Source organism: Molothrus ater, chromosome 3 (genome assembly GCF_012460135.2).
Source record: "Molothrus ater isolate BHLD 08-10-18 breed brown headed cowbird chromosome 3, BPBGC_Mater_1.1, whole genome shotgun sequence".
NCBI classification, from domain to species: Eukaryota; Metazoa; Chordata; class Aves; order Passeriformes; family Icteridae; genus Molothrus; species Molothrus ater.
The window spans coordinates 44,038,157-44,059,725 of NC_050480.2; the positions used below are offsets into that span (position 1 = coordinate 44,038,157).

Genomic DNA, 21,569 nt, shown 5'->3' on the forward strand with positions numbered 1-21,569 from the left:
CTTACAGATTAAAAATGACCCCTTGAATAAAACAATTTAAATTAAGGAACCTAATTTTCTGAAACAGGCAACATGCTGACAAAATCAGAGAGGAACTTAAAGTCCAATGCATGTAAAATACTCTTTTACAATTGTGTAATTGTTCTTTCAAGTGGCAATATAAAAAACCCCAAGCAACTTAAGTTCTAAACCTACACAGCTGTAATTAGCAAAGCAATACAGGTGTATTTATCGAGAGGAACACATTGACCTCTTCCAAACTCTTCCCTTTAAGGAAACACATTTTGTTGCATACTTTCAGAACATCATTTCCAACAGAACACTGAAGGTGACACACCTTTAAAGGCGTTTTGAAAAAAAATAGCTAATTGCTAGCCGAAATCCACTGAGCTAAGAAAACCCACTTCTGTCTCAGGTTTGTATACAAAATGTATTTTCTTCCTTTGTGTTCATACTTTTTAGCCACTACAACACAGTGAAAGTAGCTGTACTTTTGATGAACTGCAAAACAGCCAGTCACTTTCAGGAAAAAGCTTTTGGATCTTGCCTTGCCAGCAGTTAAAAAGCAGGCAGCAGTACAGCGACATCATGTGCACAAGTGTTTATTATCCCCCACTCTCTAGTGGTTTCAGGAAAGGAACTTCAATCCAAAAAATCACATATGAAAGTGAAACATAGCTGAAAAGGTCAATGCTTTTATCAGCTTGACTTGAATCTTAAGAAGTTAATGTTCTAGAAAAATACAAATTAGAAATGACTGCCTAAGCATCCTAGCAGCAAGAGGGCTTTCTCCCCCAAAACAAATGACTTACAGAGAATCAAATTTTATGCAAGAAAAGCATCTCCTGCTCCTAAGGACAGTGCTGAAAATGCTTCCATCTTGCTACAATAAGTGTTCCTTACACAAGCTATTACAGTTTACTTTGGGCTTTTTTGCCATATCCAGTATAAACTTCATTCTTTTATCCTTTGTCCCTCGGTGAAACCACCACAATTTTAAATGAAAAGCCAATAAACTTGCTGGCAGATTACATTTTACTCACGAGATGATTATGCCATTTCCACACATCTGAAATGGACAGCAGGCTACTACTTCCTGCAACAACTAACTTCCCTGCACTATGATCAAAACAGAATGAAAACACATCAGCAATGTAAGAAATTAAGAGCTGGTTAGGTTGGAGACAGCTCTGTTTACCCTTTCCTTTACCTTTTTCAGCATGCTCTGGCTCTGGTTGATTACTACTACTGGAGCTCACGCTGGCATCAAAACCTGTTGGAGAAATATTTCCCTCAGACTGGAGGTCTTGCAGCTCCCCCGCCACACTGTCCACCTCTATTGTGCTATCTGTTTCACTTTTGATGCTTCGTATCTCTTCTTGATTCGGTGGCAGTGTCTCAGAGACAGTGACACTGGACTGATGTCTACTGGACTCTGTCACAGTTACAGAGGAAGGTGACTCAGGAGTTGTAGGAGGCGTATTTAGCACGGAATTGCTGCCGCTGCTTGGAAATTCAACCTTCTTCTCACCCACTTCAGTCGGTTTTTCCTCAACAGGTTTAACATCCACACTTGCTGGCAAAGATTTTTCAAGTTCACAGTTAGGCAAAGAAATGCCTTCTTCTGCAAGAGTCTGAAGCTGCTCCTCTCTCACAGCATCCTCGGGAGCAGCGTGTGGAGGAGAAGCAGCAGCCTCAGTGTCAGAATCTGAGAACAGCTCCTTCAGCGTCTTCTTCGGCCACTGCCCTTGGATACTTGACCACACATCTTTTCGATCCTTTGCTCTGGTGTTCTGAAGTCTTTCATCAGAGTTGTTTAGAAGCTTTATTCTTTTCTCTCCCACTTCAGAAAATCCAGAGTAGAAAGTACTTGTCCGTAACGATTTCCTTTTCTCCTCTAGTCCATTGTACTTTTTCGTTGGAGTGATTTTCAGTTTAGATTTGTCTTCCTCATCTTCATCCGAGGAGCTGTTACTGCTGTTTTCTAAACTAAGGGAGTCTTTGTTTTTGGACTTGTCATCCTTTCTGTTAGGTGACACGGTCTTTAAGGACTCCTCTGCAACACAGTGTCTTCGCTTACCACGCTTCACTTGTGGTTTTGCTGTTTTATCCACCATCTCCTTCTTTCCATCCTTTCTCTTCTTTGTGGCTTCATCTTCTCCATCGGAGTCACTATCCTCAGATAACTCTTCCATCTCTTTCCGCAATCTTTCAGGAGACTTGGATACAGATTTGGGCAGCACTGCATCTGTAAGAGCTTTAGTTTCTTCTGGGAGGGATGAACCGCTCTGTTCTTTTAGACGGAGTTCATTTTTATCTTGGCTGACGGCTTCGGGCTGAGATTCCTCCTTGCCATCGGCATGAACATTCGGGGCACTTTGGTCATCTTCTTGCTCGCTGTCATCAGAACTTTCAGAAGCTAATTAAAAATAAATCCAAACAAAACAAAAAACAAAACAAGAAAAGTTTGTCTTGATTCTGATTACAAAGAATTACTGAAAAACACAAAACCAAAAAAACAACTAAAGAAAACTGTACAGATATGAAGACATGCTACAGGGATCTCTAGCAGTCTCTCTCTTAAATGGTACTTCCTGAAGAGTTCAAAAACTCATGGTATAATGGCTAGATTAGAAACTAGGAAGATTCTCTGTTATACAGTACATCTCCAGGAATTTCTGAACAGGTAGAGAAAGTATAGAGTGCATTAATCCATAAAATACGAGCTTCTGCACACAAACCAGTAACTGAAGATGCCCTTACATATTTCTTATGGGTGACAAATACTACCATTATCTGCCTTTTTTCCAAAGCTCATAACACAGACATCATTTTCCGTGGAAAATCCAGAGTCTAAAGGACAGAACATCACCACACACATTGGATACTGTCTAACAAACCAACCAACCAATCTGATGATCAGCCTGGAAAAAAGGAAGTGAAAGCAATAAAGAAAGGCACTTAGGGAAACAAACGGACAAGAAGAATGTAGGACAACTGCAAGAAAATTCAGGGTCAGCAACAAAGAAACCGAGAGAAGAACAAATATATATAATCCCAAAGGAATCAACAGCAATCTCATCCAGTGCAAAAAGATACAGATTCAAGGAGAAACAGGAATTGGCTCAAATATATATATATATATACATAACTCCTTGATTTGTAAAGTTAATTACAGATTAATTATCACACTAATAGTATCATCACTAATTGGTTTTTGTTTCTCATTTCCTAAGGAAATGAAGCATTATAGATTATGTTGATTGTTATTCTACCTACAGTTTTGGAACTCAGTGGCCAGTGTCATCCAAGTTCAAATAAGTTGGAATGATAATTAAATTCACACAGCTTCCACAAAAGTTTGTGGTTACTCAAACTACCTATACCATACATGATTTCCTTCTCTGGAAGCATGCTCTAAACTAAGAATGAAGAGATGCAAGTAGGTATTAAAATGCTGCTCTAAATGAGTGGGCAGGGGAACACAGTGCTAGCAACAGACATGCAGATATGAATAATGGGTCCTATAGCTTAGGTAAATCAAAATTAAACATTTAGAAGTTAGATAGGAAGCAAAAAGCTCTATATCAAACAAAAAAAAAAGGATGGCAACACAAAATGTAATGACCATTGACACACTGAATTCACAGAAACTTCCAACACTGCTTTCGTCCAAGGGTTATTTCTGAAGATGTTATAATTAGCCACACAGACTCAAGCATTTAGTTGCACCAGTTATTCTATGTTGTCATTTACTCCTGTTTAAAGGCCATTTACAGAATTAGAAAAAGCTTTAAAAGCACAATACCTTGTAGCCCATTAATGATAGAAGTAATTTCTATTGATTTAACTGGAGCTTGTTCAGTATTTTTGGCTTCAGTGCTGTCAAGTTTGGACCCAGTCTCTGGTGATGTGCTGGTGTGAAAGGGGGGTTTTGACAAACGTCGCAATTTACAAGGTTTAGGAGAATACTTCTCTTCCTTCTCTCTGTCAGTTTTATTCTAGGTGAAAAAAAGATACAAAAACTCTTCTGATTGGAGCACACATCTTATAATGGATTATAATTAAACAATGCTTACAGTTATCTTAAACATTCAATCTGTAGAGAAAAGCTCTCCTCTTTGTTTCAAGGACTACAAACACCTTCCTACACTTCATGCCAAGACTTTCTATGGAAGACAGGGACTTTGTCAACAATAAAACAAATGGGAAACAAACACAGCCAGTGCTCGAGGAGAAATGGCACTGCAGCATGCCAGGCTCAGCAGTGGCAGAAGGAAAAGCTTCCTTGCAGCCCACTGTCCAAGAAATATGTCATCATCTAAGCTTAAATATCAGTTGTGGAAGAATTAATGTTGAAAAAAATCCTGGCAATAAAATTATAGAGTCCCGTGCACATGGACTAGTCCATAGATTGCCACTGCAGAATCAGAGAGATCTCAAATTTCACCCCCCTCAAGCTGGCTCCCAACACTGACAATAATTTGTATCCTCCTCATTTGATTTCTGTACATTTAATTAAAAATTCAGGAAAGAAGGGAAGAGAAGCTTCCCCTCCTCACCTCAAGGAGAAAAGCCAAACTCATGATGAAAAGAGTATCCATGTTTAAAAGGCTATGAAGTTGCTTTGCCTGATAAGCATTTGTAGGCCAATCAAAAGGTCAGGAAGGGAGGCAAGGATTACTTAACTATGTATCAAACTAACACAGGGAGCAACAGGAGAGAAAAGGGAGAAAAACTACCTTTATTTTCTTTCGATGCTTAATTTTTGGTACATTTTTGTCAGCTGGTCTCACTATCTTGTCTGCCTTTATCCACTCATCGTACCTAAAGAGAAAAAGAAATCATACACATTTATCATTTTAAGCAGATAATCACATCACAGTAGAAATTTAACTGAGGAAAATGAGAATTAGCAGCCATATAAAAACAGAATTGGAATTTGAATCAAGTAATTTGTGGAATTCTCAAGTCTGTGACGTTTCAGTTAAGGTTCAGAGGATTATTGTCTTTTTACACTGAGGGCTAAATGCAAAACCTACGTTTCAGTCTGCACAGAACAGCAGAAATCCATGTCTGCAGGTAAAAAAACTACCTGAATGAGAAATCTGTACTGACCTCTAAAAGGTATACTTCCTATTTATACACTGTAAAACCTTAACAATGAAATAAACGACAATAAAATAAAATAACAATAAAATAAATCCTTTCAACTACATAAAATGTGACCAGTTAATAAAAATAATCTCTTTTGATCCTGAGTGACTGCAAAAAGTTATCTGGAGTGAGTAACCCTTTGGAGTCACCAGCTTTGAGTCACTGACTTCACAGGGACATTTATCAGTTCCTTTTCTGTTAAAGGTTTCCACTTAGCATCACAGTGATACAAGACAAAAATATACTAAATAGCACCAAGATATTAACAACAGGCATCTTGTTATTCAAGACTGGACCTGTTAAGTACAAATCCAAGACCAAAGAAGTACATTCTTAGTAAGAATATACTGTAACTTTGGTACTGTGCTTGCCAGATTGTGTATTTCTGAAAAAGTCAAGAGTCATTTAAATCAATTTTTTTCCTCCTGATAACAATAAGCTGCATTGCTATTTAAACTGTAAATTCAAGAATCATATGCATAAGAAACAGTTCAGTTAAAAATTAGTTGGTATTAACTTTGACCTGAATGTACATACAAACAAATTTTGATCCTCCTAGGTAAACATAAAAATAGAGGGGGAAAAATCAACTTTAAAAACCCAAAACCACACTCTTCAAAAAAACTCGTACAAGATGGAGTTGAGCACAATCACCATGCTGGCTTTCCAGCTGGGCTTACTTAATCATAATTTTGATATATGACTACTGACACAGTCCTAATTCAGCTTCTTTGCAACCACTGTCAATTATATTCACAATATTGACATAAATTAAAGATATTTAGGGAGAAACATGCAAGTTTCCAACATGCTTTCCTACATATCATAAGTTATGATCTATACAAGAGATTTCAGAAGCTAAATACTGTATTCTACTAACTTAAATGTGACATAATAATGGGTGAAAAATGAAGTAGCAGCAGTCTGAAACACAGCTTTCCAAAACAATTTTTTTTTGCTTTTTCACCTCCATGTGACAAAAACCACAAAATCTCACAGCAGACCATGCAGACTATGATATACCAAGACTGCCTACACTGCTGCAGACACCACTGCCATTGTACTATTACACTGTCATTAGCAGGTGAAACGTCAGTAAATAGGTTCAAAACTGAAATACAATTCTGCAGAGTACTTGCTCATATGGAAAAATCCCATATTTTGTGAGACTGTGAAATCTTATTTGAAGCAATCTTTCTTCAAGACAAAGACATGTTTTGCCTAAGGAATACCATGAAGTGCCTGTCAAATGGACTTTGTGACCCAGAGAAATGCAGGAGTATTTTATTAGATCTAAATACATGCAGGAAAACAGCACTAGGACCTGACAAACACATGGTGAAAAGTGAGGATTCTGACAGTGTCCTTTCTGCCTCAACCACATTGCTAGAATACCAAATTTGTATTCACTCATTCTTATGCATCTCCAATAAGAAATTAATCTTCCTCCTATGCAAAGTCTGTGCACAGCCCACACTGTCTGAGATTCACAGCGACTGCAGTGCCTGCTGGGGCAAGAGCTGACAGACATGGGGGCACACTGAACCAAAGGAGAGAAGTGCAGCATCTGAAGAGAACACCTCTCAATACTACAGAGTCCTAAACATCATGGACTAGAAACAGTGGTCATGCAAGCCCTCATCCCAAGGAGCACAAATTGGAATACAAATGTGTGACAGTCACAGTTGCTGGCCAGAGCACATCCTGCTTTATTCCTGACTGCACCCAAACCAGCAGGCAGACCCTGCAAGGAGGCCACAGAAATCTCCCATCTTCTCCAGGGACTCAGCTGCCCCACACTTCACACCTTTGCATCACACTGCTCCTTTCACTACTCACATATCAGATACATATAGTTTGCCTAAACCTGGGACAACTGGACCCCAGGCTCAAACAGATCCTGCAAAAAAGATATATTCCAAGCCACAGCTGACAACCTGACCCTAAATTACATTTTCCAGGAGAAGCACCCTGAAAGCTGCATCTAAAACGGGGTGTGTGACTCAGACTTGAGCCTCTTTTCAGAACTGCACCTGCTAACATATGAACACTTCATCACTAATCTTACTTTGGACAGTCTGTTCACAAAACAAAATTAACCCAAAAATATTAGCAAAGAAGGAAGTTCTTCAGCTCTCATTACAAGAAGCATGTACTTTCAGAGGACCTGGGTTTTTTTACTGCAGTGCTGTCTTTCACATGTACAAGCTTCACCACCCTAAAGTGAGCAGATGAGAGTGAGGAGGAAGGAGAAAATATAGGGAGCTGCTCCTAAAAGAGGTGACACAGATGTCTTTGAAAATCAAGACAGGGGATTTAATAAGAAATTATTATTTATTTATTTTTTTAAACCAGGTTTCTTATGAAATCCTGGAATGCTTTCATAAAGAAAATCTCCTTGCCTTACCAAAATGAAGACAAGGAAAAGCACCTTGCATTAGAGTATGTACTGATACTGTTAGATTCACAGGCACTACTTGCAAGATAAAATGCACCACAACGCACTCTCAGAGACTGCACAGCTGATCTTCCACATCAGTACTAGAGGAGAAACAAGGAAGAAAGCACACTTGTCCAGCCTAGATTTATACTAGCAAAGGTAGCCCTTTTCTCAGAAGGACAAGTGACCTCAACGAGATAGCAAGTCTTGGCAAATTCACTGAAAATGTCCGGTATATACTATCTGTAGCTGCTAAAAAGGGAGAACTATTTTTTTTTTTCCTGTGATCAAAGACAGGAGAAAAACTAGTCTGATACTCAAATACTGAGATATTACATGGTGATTCTAGCTTGCCTAATTTCTTTTTTGTTTTTTTTTTTAAACAATCCCTTCCTTGTCCCCCAATGACATACATTACTCTCCAAGACCAGAAATTTTGCTCCACATTTAATTTCAGTGGTTGACAGCAAAGTAGAAAATTTGTATATGAAATAATCTTTGAACAAACTTAGACAGAAATTAGTATTTTCACATGCAGATTTCTGAAGGAAAGAAGTGTTGAAAATAATAAGTCTTAGCTTTAAACATTTGAAACATTCAAGAATAACACGTCTTGTGATATTGTACCATAATGACAAACAGTTTCATCAATCTAAATGCTTTTTAAATATGCACCCTCTAATTACTGGGATTACACTGCAGAAGAAAGTCACCTCAAACACACAATGAACTGTTCTTTGCACTGGGAGCTGAAGATTAAAATTACAACAGAAGGAACTGGCACCATAAGCCTCAAAGAAGTTTAAGTTACATATAAAGCAAATACGTATTACACGTAATTCAGAACATCACTGGTCAGAAGAAGTTTCTCTGTATTTCTCTGCTTTTTCTGGTAATATGTGGTAACATAAACAGGTCCCTCTATAAGAGGGTAGAGATTTCTACCATTCCTTTTGACTACAAGTCCACTGAACACTACCCATTCAGAGACCTTTATCAGGCACACACATCACCTGAATCTCAGAAGGTAACAAGATCCTTTAGCATAATGCTGTACAGCTTCTCCACTTTCTATTTGCTCTTAAAAAAAAAAAGTTCCACAGTTCTTAATGTCACTGTTCCAGAACATTTAAAAAAAACCCCAAAACCCCAACTAATGAGGATGAGTATCAAGTTTACCCAACATCATTACAAGTACCCTAAGGAATGTGAGCATGCCCGCACAAACGGTTACTCTGAATTCCTGAATACTGAATTCCTGATACTGAAATTACCTTGTGATAAGAACCATTAGTAGCTATTTAGGATTTCTGCTCCAACTTATGAGTTTAAAGAACAGGCTATTAAATGGCATACCTGACCAAAAGGGGAAACAGGAAAGTCAACTTTAAGGAGCAGAAGAATGACAGAATTAAAAAAAACTCTGGATGATTAGCAAATCCTAGTTCAGTACATCCCCTTACTGTACATAGTAGAGTATTTGTCCCTGCTAAGTAATCTACAATGAATAAAGAGAGGAGGGAATTGCTTCCTACCCAGCTAAGGCAGTTGCTTTTCCAGGTTGTCACTTACTGAAAGCCAAATCAAGCTGTTACAGCCTACAAGACTAATCTTCACAATACTAAACTGTCAAAGTGTTTAGATGCTGGCTAAAGCTTACACACTATCTGTCAAATCCATAAATTTAAGTAATTTTACATGTATGAAAAAAAATTAGCTACATTTAGCAGAGTCCATGCACAGTCCCACAGCTAAACCTCAATCACCGATGTATTTCTCATGAAGAATCCTACTCCCCCCAAAACCTTTTCAGAGGGCTCTTTTGAAACACCAGGTAAAAATATAAACTCAAGTCCTGCTGCCAGAAAGACCAAACAATCAACACTCCTTACTTCTCAAATGAGTTCAAGTAAACTGAAAATGCTTTTATTGTCAAACATATCCTAGTCACAGAAATAATGCCTCTGACATCAATCTGCAGATTTGCTTAAAATGCAGCGTTAAAAATTTAGAATCTTGATTTCTCCTTTAAGAACTGGGGTGCTGGAATCTCCAAGGTGAAGAAGACTCATTTCTGACTTCTCATTTCTTCAGATTTGAAGCAGTACTGCTCAAGTAAAATTCTGATCATCTCACCTCACAGCACGGATAACAGCATGATATTTGCTCCAAAGAAAAATAACTTCTATGCTTACACGTGAATTCCAAAACAAGAGTTTAAAAGCAAGAAACCTCCTGGAATGGTACACACAGTAGTCTTCAGTGAGTAGGATGAAAATTTCAGCAAACTGCACTCCAAGGGAGTCCTCCTCGATAAGAACTGGACCAGAATGCAAGTCACACCCCAGTCCCACCTTCAGCAGGCTGCATCTCCCCTCATCTTGTGACTTCACAGCCCACTATGCTGACAGACGTTGCCTGAGGACAGTGTACATCAGATCCTATTCCTGTAGATCAATGTTGATCAAAATTCTACAGAAGATCGGTACCAAAACTGGCAAGAGCGAGATTCCTCCTCAGCAGCAGCACCTGGAAATCACCAGGCCTTGATGCAAAGAGGTGAATTCAAGACAGCAAGAGAAGCACTGCACTTCTCTGTTACCTCTGCTAGCAGATCTTCCTAGAACTGAATAAATGGCATTTGTCCTACCCTCTTGGCCAGAGGCAGGATGGCAGATGAAAGTTATGAGAACCTCAGCTTTCCCAGAAAAGGAAAAATAAGAAAAAAGTACCTCAGACTCGTCTCAGACTTGTAGGGTTTTTTTTTACAGACAGTAAAAAAGTTTAAAAGGTAATATTTAAGGACAATGAGCAATTACATGGAAACTGAGGAAAGGAGCAGACATGTTTAAAAGCTGCTCAAAAGTTTTAGTTTCCTTCACTGTTTTCAAAGTTGCTTCAAGTTTTAAATAGCAAAAACAATGTCGGAAATAGCAACAGAAATACTTCAACTTATTTCTATTAATGCTAGACTAAAGACAAAAAACCCCATATGCTCCTCCTTCTATTAAAGAAAGCTTAAGAAGCCACTAGGCTAAGAAGAGTCTGGCTGGGAGAGGAGGTGGGGTAGGGAGGATAGATATAAGATCAGATGAAATGCAGTTACTTGCTGTGCACTCATTTGCCACTAAGAATCTTGTTGTTTTCCAGCTAAATATCCTGTACACCAGCAACAGGCTGCTGCTGCTGTGCTTCCCTGACAAGAGTGAGCTCCCTCAGCTAAATGCACTACTCAAATACTGAATCAGTGAAAATCGGCTTAAGAGAGCCAGAGGAGGAACCTGAAAAGAGTGATGTGTCACTTGCATGGGAAGATCTAAAAGTAAGATGGGGAACAAATGAAGCCTTCTTTGAACAAGTGATTTTAAGATGATTTTCAAAGTAACTAAAGCCCTGCGTTTATATAGTGTTAAAAATCTAAGTTCATACAGTACAATGACCTTCACAGAACACCAATACTGAAAGTTTAGGACTCCAGATGTCTATTAATTTAGTTTTTAAAATTCATAAGTGTATTTGAGAAGTAATTCAAGAAGTAATCACTAACTAAAACTCAAGTTACCTCACGTTCCATCCACAGTAGTGCACCAAGTAAAGGACTTCTCCACCTTCGATGTCAGAATCTTTAATACTAGCTTCATACATTTTTTGATTTTTCCCTCTTCCATACCGCACTTGGACTTTCATGCCTGGTGGATAGCATTCAAACTCTTCTTCCTCATTGTTATTGTTGTCTTCTTCCTCCTCCTCCTCTTCCTCCTCCTCTGCTTCTTCTTCATCTTCATCTTCTTCCTTATTCGTGTCATCTCTTGAAAGGTTTAAAAAATTGTAGAGTTAATATGAGATACTTCATAAGCTTTTCAGTTCCAAACCACATATATTGATAAATATTGTGGATGCATTAGAGAGTGGGAAACAGGAGGCTCCAAATATGAGAACTGTACTACAGCTGAGTAATATCAGCAAAATAGGATATAGCAACACACACAAAATCCAGTGACTGTAAGGTGCAAAAGTGACTAAAAGAAAAAAAATCCATCAAAATCTTTATGAGTAGAAGTTGTTCAAACTCATCTTTATATGATTCTTGCATGCAGTCTCTTTGTTTAAATATAATCTTCCCACTTAAAAATTAATTCTTTTCAATATAGAGAAAATTTCCTAAATTCCCTTTTCTAACCTACAAGTTTTACAAATGCTTCTTGAAACTTGCTTCTCAAAAAAATCCTTCTTTTATTACAATACATGAACTCTATCTGAACAGCTTGAAATTACTGCGCCCATAACCAGATTTTGGACAAAAAAACCCCAGCACCTTATGTGACTGTATTAGCAAATTAAACAACCTGTGCTAATTTATGACCTTGTCACTCCTTGCCAATTATACCAGAAGTATTCTAAACATGTCAAACTTGCATTTAATTACTATATAAATACACAGGCAGGTGTTCACTGCTTTCAGAAGTAAGCTTATTTTGAACACATTTTTAGATATTTTGGACCAATTTTCAGAAGCAGTAAGAACCTACAAATCTTGCTAGTTTCAGTCAATGGTAGCTACAGGCTGCTCAGTTATCTGAAATTATCTGCTATCAACTTAAAGAGGCAGACTAGATTAAAGAAGTTAATGGGGGAAAAATCTTCTAATCTTAATTAGACTTATAAAGCAGCATTATTGGCCCTTGTACCATTCTAATCACACACTCTGTGCAACACAAAACAGACTTAGTTGCTAGCTAAATTCACAACAACTGCAGACTGCCAACACCTGATAGATGGAACAGGTATGTTTGGATATCTGGATAAGAGAGAACATAAGTACTGCTCCAAGTCTGATTCACACCAGTATTTTAGTTAAGCTTACAAACAGAGAAGTCTGTATTAATAATCTAAATCTTTCCATAACATTTTCAGTAGAAAATACTCAGATAAGCCAAGTCACCTCTTCTCTGAGAAAGGATGCTCCTTTGCAGAAGTAAAACTGCAGTATTACTACCTAATGAGCTGGCAAAAGGTAATTCAGAACAATATGCTAAATTCAACTGTAGTATAACCACACTGATTTAATAAAATTACTTCAGAAATGAATGTTGTCACATATATATATATAATATATATGCAGAAACACACTAAATATACGAATACATATATGTATATACATACATGTGGCTACACACTGAGACAATGGCTAAAAAAATCCATCTTTGTCTAGTACACCAAGTCCCAGAAGACATATCTATTCAGGTATACATGGCATGAACTGTACAGTATAATTCTAGAAGGCAAATATTTTAATTTTATTTTTTATGTATATATATATATGTGTGTATGTATAAATACACACACAAAGTCTCAGCCTTCCAGGAGATATATAGACAGACAGATAGATATAGAACTATATACTTTCAGTGAACTACTTTGCTAATGAAGTTAAAACCATCAGGGTTAAAAATGCAACATGAACAAACAAGCTTTGAAAGCTCACTTATGGCAAAATTTACTTCCCAAAGAAATCTGGAAAAAAGGTACCCAAAGATTCAGATGAAAAATCCCTGAACAGAATTCCACAGCTAACAACAAAAAGCACCAACTAATAATTTAAATTAAGTTATACTCTCTGCTGCACTAAACAAAAACCCCTAGCCAATTTCAGTACAACAGGTATTATAATACAAAAGCTAAAAAAATGGGATCAGAAGCAGAGCCACCACTGCTCCAAGAACAAGAAGAGCTTTTGATTTTCCATTACTAAGCACACTTCAAAAATGCAGTGAACCAAAGTCTGCCTTTTTACTTTTTTCTCTCCAAGATCTAGGGGCACAATCCTTGAATGCTGTCTGCAAAGTAAAGTACGCCTATGCTGGAGATTCAGGGTTTTCCAGACACTGGTAATTATGGTGTCAGTGGCTTTTCGAATGCTGAACAAATTTGCAGTCTCTCCCATCTTGGTGTCCCAACATATCCTACAAAGATTCCATGAAAATACCAAAAATTGGTTCCTTCTGGAAGAGATGTATGAAACCAACATAGTGAGTAACTTGGATGGAGATAGGAACAGCAGGCTGAACATACGTGGAGGGCATGTCAGGAAGCAAAAGCAAAATGGCAGCAGAGATGGCTGCAATTAAAAAGTGCTCTAAGGAGTGACTTGGTTAGCAATCATAAGCTTGAGGTTTTTGGAAACCAAACAGAAGCAAAGAACCTTCATCATTTTGGAGCAGAAAAATCCAACACACTCATAGAGCTCCTGGAACAAAAAAGCCACAAAAAAACCCCAACACAAACCCCAAGAACACATACCAATGGTTGCAAGGAAGATATTGTCTTATAATGCCATAAATAGTTCAAATCTGGCAGTGCAGACAAAGAAGAAGCTGTGACTGCCACAAAAGTGAGGTTTCTAAGAGGAAATTGTGATTGTAGGCATCCAGTATGCACAGTCATAACTTCATTAGTCCATGTATGTATGCATGAGATCATTGGATTTTCTTCAAAGCTGTTTGTTTAAAATCCCATTTGTGGGAAGGGCAAAAAAAGAGAAAAGAAAAAAGAAACAAACCTCTTGGCAGCAGACAGTAATTGTCAACTTAAATCCAGTACCAAGCAATATCTACCACAAAGCTGCAACAATTTGAACAACCCCAGCAGCAGCTGATGAAACAAGGCAGCAGCAGATGTGCATACGCAGTGTACAGGAGACACAGCAATACAAGTGTAACTCTGTTCCTGAATCCAAAGTATTACCAGAAAGCTTATCAGGACTCAAAAGCATTACAAATTACAACCACAGACTAAAAAGAATACCCTCACCCCATCTCACAAGGACTGGGAACATAAACATTCAGAAGCAAGAAATGAATGAATTAAAATGCAAAACTATTCGTTAATAAAGTAAAACCATTAAAATGTTTAGAGCATACAAATATTGCTTATCATTAGTTTCAAAGGACAAGGCAACATCCTCAAAAGGCTAAAACCACACACAGTACGCCACTCTCAGTCAATATAAAGATTTAACACCAACATGCCCATGATTAAGTGTATTAACAACCGGACATAGTTAATAAATGAAACACTGCTGCTCTTACACCACTCAAGAAAATGCACCATAATGCAAATCTCCTTCAGCCCACATTCTCTGGCACTAAACATGAGCTGTTACAAAGCCCAGGTGAAACCTATGAAACAGTGTGATTTGGAACATTTTATCTGCCTCCCAGAATTCCTGTTTTGCAGCAAACCTAACCCTACTCCAGCACACTTCCCCGATGCACCAAACTGGTACACACAGCAGGTGAGATGGCACATACAAGATTATTTTTCCAGGGGTTATTCTAAAATTTGAGGAAGCAAGATTATTTCAATTATTGGCTTAATTAAGTCATTACAGTTAATTGAATCACTAGCAGAAATAAACTCTAGTATAATTGATACTTCAAGTTTAGGAATTAGCTTCTATTTTTGTTTCCTGCTTATTTTTTTCCCTTTTCTCATCCTAGAGCATAATTTAACCTCTACTTCTCATAATATAGAGCTGAAAGATGTTCAGTCTCTTTTCAAATTGCCAGTCACAGATGTGATGGTGAGGTCACCAAGTGACCTTAAGTTTTAAGGCAGAGAGGTCACTGAGACCTTTACTCACGCCATGATAATGGAATCTCATCTTTAATTCCACAAAATAACATGTCTCCAAAAATCACCAGTATTTGTCTTCCCTCTTGGTCTGGTTTCAGCTGGGATAGAGATTTTCTCTCCTTGGTAGCACAGTGCTCTGTTTTGGATGCACCAGGATGGGAGGAGAGAGCCAGTGGTTGCATGGTACATGACTGCCAGTTGGGTTGAACCACAGCACCTCTGAAGTTACAAAGAAAATCTGAAAATAAAAGTCCCAGGGACTTCTGTCTGCACAAAAAGTTGGAATAAATGCAGTTGGGGTCCCTTGTCCCAAGGCAAGGGGAAGGCACTGCCTTGATCTGAGTCACACCTGAGTGTAGTACAGTCCACTCCAATCATGCAAGCACATTGGCTGTGATCAGCGTGTTCCTCTGCTGCCAGACAGGTGACAGGACCTCATGTGATCACTTCTCATCATTCAGCCACGTGCTGAAACATTCCTCAAAAGGATAAAAAGTGGTTCCAAAGTCTGACTGAAGAGTACAGCTCTTCCTGTTTTTATAGCACTGGTTCACATTCGCCTTGGAAGCATCCAGTATCTGATGAGTGCTTAAAGACTCTCCCAACACATGTAAGCCTTGGTGACAGCCACCATGGTTAATGACCTGCACAGTGACCATTTGCTATGTAAAATATGATGGCAGAACCACTTCTCCCAAATCAGATGTCTCCCTTCCATTCAATATAAAGGGCCAGTACATTTACACTGCCACTCTACACTTCATTATTGTAGTGTAGAGCTCATCTGCAGCTTATTGCTTTATCAAAAGCAGTCATTACATGTATGTATGTATCAGTCTGGATTCTATATTAAGAAAAAACAATCAATTAGACTGTTTCTGAAAACATGACTATGCAATAAACTTCTTTCCTCATACAAAGCCAGTTGAATACATAAATAGAACACACATCACAAATAAGAGCATTGAAATATATTCCTATAAATAAAACTACTAAGTATGGTTCTTATAGGCATTTTCCTTTAGCATACACACCAACAATTTAAAATTCTGAGCATACGTTTACACTACACAAGCACTGAACATGGCACATTGTTCTCCATTCTCCCAAGCTAATCAATTCCACATAAATTTGAATCAAACTGGAGAAAGCTATCTCAATATATAGTTCTCAACTCTTCAGAAGCTAAGAGATATGCCTTTTATATCAAATATTCTACACTCAAAAGATTCTAACCTTCTTGTTACCATTTCAGATCCACCACCACAATGATGTGTCATTTCAAGAGATAAGGACCTGAAGAAAACATTGCCTCTAACAATGTCTTTCTCCCATACCTGAAATGAAGTTTCTGACTATTATATAAGCCCACCTGTAAACTGCTTTCAGAAAATCCCTAACTGGTGTTATCAGAAAATTTAACTCTTGTACAGAAAGTTTCAGCAGCAGCACAGGCACAGCAAGTAGACCTCTTACTCCACAGAGGCAATACCCCTCAGTAAAATCCTTCACATGAAACCATGCCCATCTTGACTTAGTTTCCAATTACTGCTTTTATTATTCCTAGTCCCCTCCCACTGCTTACAGGAGGGGAAATGTTACTACTGCATGAAAGATGCATGTAACAGCTTTAAGATTAAGATTTTTCCCTTGCACGTGAATGAATGGCTGATAGTCTTGAACAGAATTAAACCAAAGACTAAATGTTTAGCATTTTCACCTTGTGATATTGTCATACATGATAGTACCAGCTACCAGAAAACCACACCATAAAGACCTAAACCATCAGTATCAGACAACCAGAAGTGTTTAGGTTTCTTAAATTCCTTAAGGACATTTGTTCGTGCATTCCTTGGAGAAAATAAAAAAGAAACCATTTTCAAGAGCAAGAAACAAATAAATTCAAGAAGTTTCTAAGGCCGAAGAAGGAGTAGTGAAAATGAGTCTGATGAGCAAGAACAAGGGAAGATCCAGAGATGGCAGCCCTTCCTGGTGTTAAGGCAGCACCTCAGCCACAAGAAAAATACAAGAACAAAACCTCTTGCTATATCTATGTACTGGAATTGGGATTCCTAAAAGAATTTTGCCCAGGCACCTCAAAAATCCAAAGATTACCCATATATAAGTCTGCTGTCAATTTTTGTTGAGAAGCAAAAATTACCCAGATTCTCAGCATTTAAACTTTCCTTTCAGTATTAAGTTTCTGATAGTCGTCTGTTCCAGGTGCCTCAGAGCAAAGTGTTGAAACCAAAATAAAACACAAAACCAACAAAAAAAAATTCTCAATAAAAACTTCAAAACCAACACAGAAACATAGAATTAACTATCTGGGGGGAAAAAATTTTACTAATATTGGTTATACAGCAATTAACCTACACTTTCATTTCCAAACTGCACCTACTATGAAATTTTTAAAGATTTACCTTTCATTTTATTAGCCTGTACTAAAAAACCCACACCTTCTAAAATCTCCACTAGGCTCCTGGCCTCAATCTCCTTGGAACATATTCAATTGTCTACACTGTTCATTGTGTAGAAAAACAGTTCTGTTCCCCATTTGTTGACTTAGACTCAAGTGTTCAACAAGTTAAAACAGTTGATATTATTGGATGTTACAAAGGAAACAGCACACCAACCATGCAATGCTACATTTGAAGATCATGACTTCCACAACATCAAGTTTGTAAGAACTTCTGAAGAAGAAGGATTTTGAACTTTTTTCTTTATTCATTGGCCAAGTATAACTACTTTTTTGGATGTTATGGAAAAGGATGATTTACAAAGTCAGTTTTGTAAAGGACCCTCTGGGACAGACACATTACTGGCTTTTTTTAAAAACTTGTTTTAATGATCACAAGTTGTACAACCTGTATTGAGCACAGGTATCTTCCACTAGTCACAGGAAAAAAACCAAAAAAAAAAACCAAAAAAAAAGAAAAGCGAACAAGACAAGCATGTACAGAATAAAGGGCAAAGTACCCTTTGAGTCTCTACTCTCAGATACACAAGCAGGCAAGAAAATGGCATTCTGGGGAAGAAAGGAAGAGAAAGTTCAGCCTTTCTTCCTCTTCATCATGTTGTTAAAGTCTGTGGGGGTGGAACCAAACAATTCAAGTGGTAGCAATCTCAAAAGTTTGAGATGCATGGGATTGCACTGAGAAACAAAACTTGGAGAAAATAAACAACCCTGGCTTCCAGCAGTATTTCCTGAGATTTGGAAGCTGGGAATTACATCCAGTCCTCCCATAAGAAAGTCAGCAAGAAGAAACCCAGAAGTTTTTCTATCCTAATGGTTCCTTGTGTCTATAGACAAGTAAGCTACATGAAGATGTCCAAAGTCCTACAGATATAAACACAAACGGAAAACTCTAAAAGTTTGCCTAATATAACATTAGATTTAATTTGTTTAGCTATTTTGTTAGGACTGTGAAGGACAAATGGTCCATAACTTAAAAAAAATATAGGAAGACATTTTAAATATACCAAATAACAAAATTTCAGTCTGAATTTCACACTGATCTATTTTGATTACATTTCAGGTATTGGTGTGTGTGATTACTTTTCTACCAAAAAAATGCCTGTTTTCATTTTGCATTTCAGTTCAACAAAGAACTCCAACCATAGCATTTCCACCTTTGTATAAGTTCTGCCACTTCTAATCCATGAAGTTGGGTATAGGGAAGTACAACATCTAATACAACGCCCCATACATTTCCTTGAAGCTTTTATGTTAGCACTTAGGATGACAGTGACATTTTAAAAGCTCTTTAAAGCTGACACAAGTGCATTTTGTACTCCCTATCAATCTGAGAGGGTAGAAGGGAAAGGTAATCATGCTAAGAGTGCTACTACAGTAACACTGCTTATAAATACTTACAATTACCTGCTATAAGCGTTCAACTTTTGTAATTTAAATTATCCCTTCAAACACAGCATACCTCCCAGCAATGACCACATCACCACCTACACCTCTTTTTAGAGTTATTCTTTCCATTCTAAGCAACTCATTACAATCTTCCATGAGTCATAACAGCAAAAATACTAGTTGGAAGACTTTTCCACTGGGATGAGTAAGGAGGAGCAGAGGGAAAAGAATTCACTCAATTGCTATCAGGTGAATTGGGAAAACTTAAAAGGAAATTCTCTACAGATTTTTGTTGTTTTCATAAATAAAAAAATAGGAACGCTAATAACATTTTTGATGTAATAAATAATGCAAATTGACATGAAATGAGATTAAAAACACCCCAACTTAAAAAAAATTAAAATAAAGGATTACTGAAAAGCAAATGCAGCTTCTAACTTTTCATGTACCATTTACTGCTGCAGCATGGTAAGCATGAAGCCACCATACTCTTCAGGTATATAAATAAATATAAAGTAACATCACAAGCATACACACATACAAATCCAGAATTTAGAGAACTTTAAAAACTGCTATTCTCTGAGCATTGCAAAGTTTTCCATCCATTTAGTTCCATATTTTGAAAGCAGCATTGTAAAATCAGTCTTTAATAATTCTTAAAATCTTGCAAACCCATTAAAGTACAAGTCATCTAGTTCACATTAAAAATAGCAAATGCAACAAAGTCTAGCAATTAGTATTTTAAAAAAGAAAAGTTTACATAGGATACAAGCAAAATCACATCCATAAAGAAAAGGCTCTTGAACTGAAGTCAGGTAAACTTGTTTTGTCTGTATTCTGCATTTTTGAGTTACAGAAATTGCCAATGAAATCTCACTGAAAATATTCAGGAGGAGAAAAACTTCTTACAAAAGGATTATCCCAGAATCCACTAAAAAATCAAAATTAAAACAAAATAAAATAACTACTACCAATGAATCAGAAATCAATATACTAAACCATGACATTCTGGCCACAACTTTTAATGGGCCAGAAGAAGCATTAAGATCTAATGATATTTAGACAGAAGATCAAGACAACATAGCAGATCTATTAACCAACAAAATTGCTGGAATGAACAAAGGAATTACTGGTCAGGCAACAGATGGTATTAACTACAAAAAACCCAACAAAACCCAACACATCCCTGATAAACAGATTGCTGCGCAAGTATAAGGAGGTGTCATTATCTACTTTCCCTCTTGTAACAGCTTCTCCCTTAAGCATCTGTTATTGGGTTTTATTGAAGACAAATACTGTATTAAAAGAGATCTATCTGACCTCTAAGGGGAATTGTTGTGTTCTTAATACTAGACATCATACTGTATGAGAGTTTTAATTGTAAGAATACAAATTGTTAACACACTGGGGATTAATGAGGACTATATTCTGGTTGTAATTTTTTTGTGTGGCTGCTGAAAAACACTTGTGAGATTTTCCTGCACTGAAACAGGAAAACCTGCCCATTCCATGAACCAAATGATTCACACAGACTCACTGATTAGATGGCCCTGAGCATCCCTATTATTTCCATCTCCTACTTTCAAAACACCTGTCTGAAGGTCTGCACAAGACTCCTGCCACAACCAGGCCTATTCAACAGCAAGCTGTTAACTGAGCAATGCAAGGTACTTCCATCTTTTCCCATGTTACACGCCCCTGTCCAAAAGCAAAAGCTTGTGGCAAACCACAAGTTTGCCTTATACTTGTATCAAAATCAAGCATAAAAATACTCCTGGCAATGACTGCAATATTTTTGTATTAAATCAAATAGAACCCTATGCTTTGTATATTCTGCTCTCACTCAGCTTACATTTAGGTCTGGAACCTGTAAAACTTAAGGTGCCTTTTCCTTAAAAAGAGATCAATGAACTTGAATGCCCTAACCATGACCAAGTTATGAACACACTGGTCTCTGGAAGATACAAGTCTAGTTAACAACGGCATGTCTGATTTGGAGTTCAAATTATAAGACTAAAATTTAAAAAACACCTATGCCTCATCTGATTAGAAACAGCATAACTTACCCTGATTTTTCCTTTTCTTCAGCATCTGCATTTACTGTAGGATTTTCCATTTCTTTGATCTTCTCCTCCTCTTTATCCTCCAATTTGATTTCATCTTCAGTTTTGATTACATTTAAGTCCTTTTCTTGATCAGGCTGAATAAACACAGAATCTGGCAAATTTTTTTTGTTTCCCTAGGATAACAAAACCTTTAGTTAACTCACAAGGTGAAAACAAAGGATTTAAGAAAAGACAGGCAAAACACACTGAAGTCATAAGAACAAAACAATGCTACAGTGTGGGGCTTGTCCTAGAATTACAGCACCTCTGCTGCTTTTCCTTTTGAAAGTCTTAAGCTAAACCAAGCAGTTTAAAGTTGCAGCCAGTGTCCTGGCCTGTTTTATCACAATGATATAGGCCTGCAGCT

The 21,569-nt window shown here is 37.4% G+C and overlaps 1 protein-coding gene across 1 annotated transcript in view; it reads right to left on the reverse strand.

Moving 5' to 3' along the window:
* The window catches only part of ARID4B (AT-rich interaction domain 4B), an 87,381-nt gene that overhangs the window by 7,626 nt on the left and 58,186 nt on the right, over window positions 1–21,569 (reverse strand). Inside the window, 5 exon segments of the mRNA XM_054514300.1 lie at window positions 1,211–2,419; window positions 3,809–4,001; window positions 4,743–4,827; window positions 11,160–11,405; window positions 21,164–21,336. Of these exon segments, the coding sequence (XP_054370275.1) occupies window positions 1,211–2,419; window positions 3,809–4,001; window positions 4,743–4,827; window positions 11,160–11,405; window positions 21,164–21,336 (1,906 nt within the window).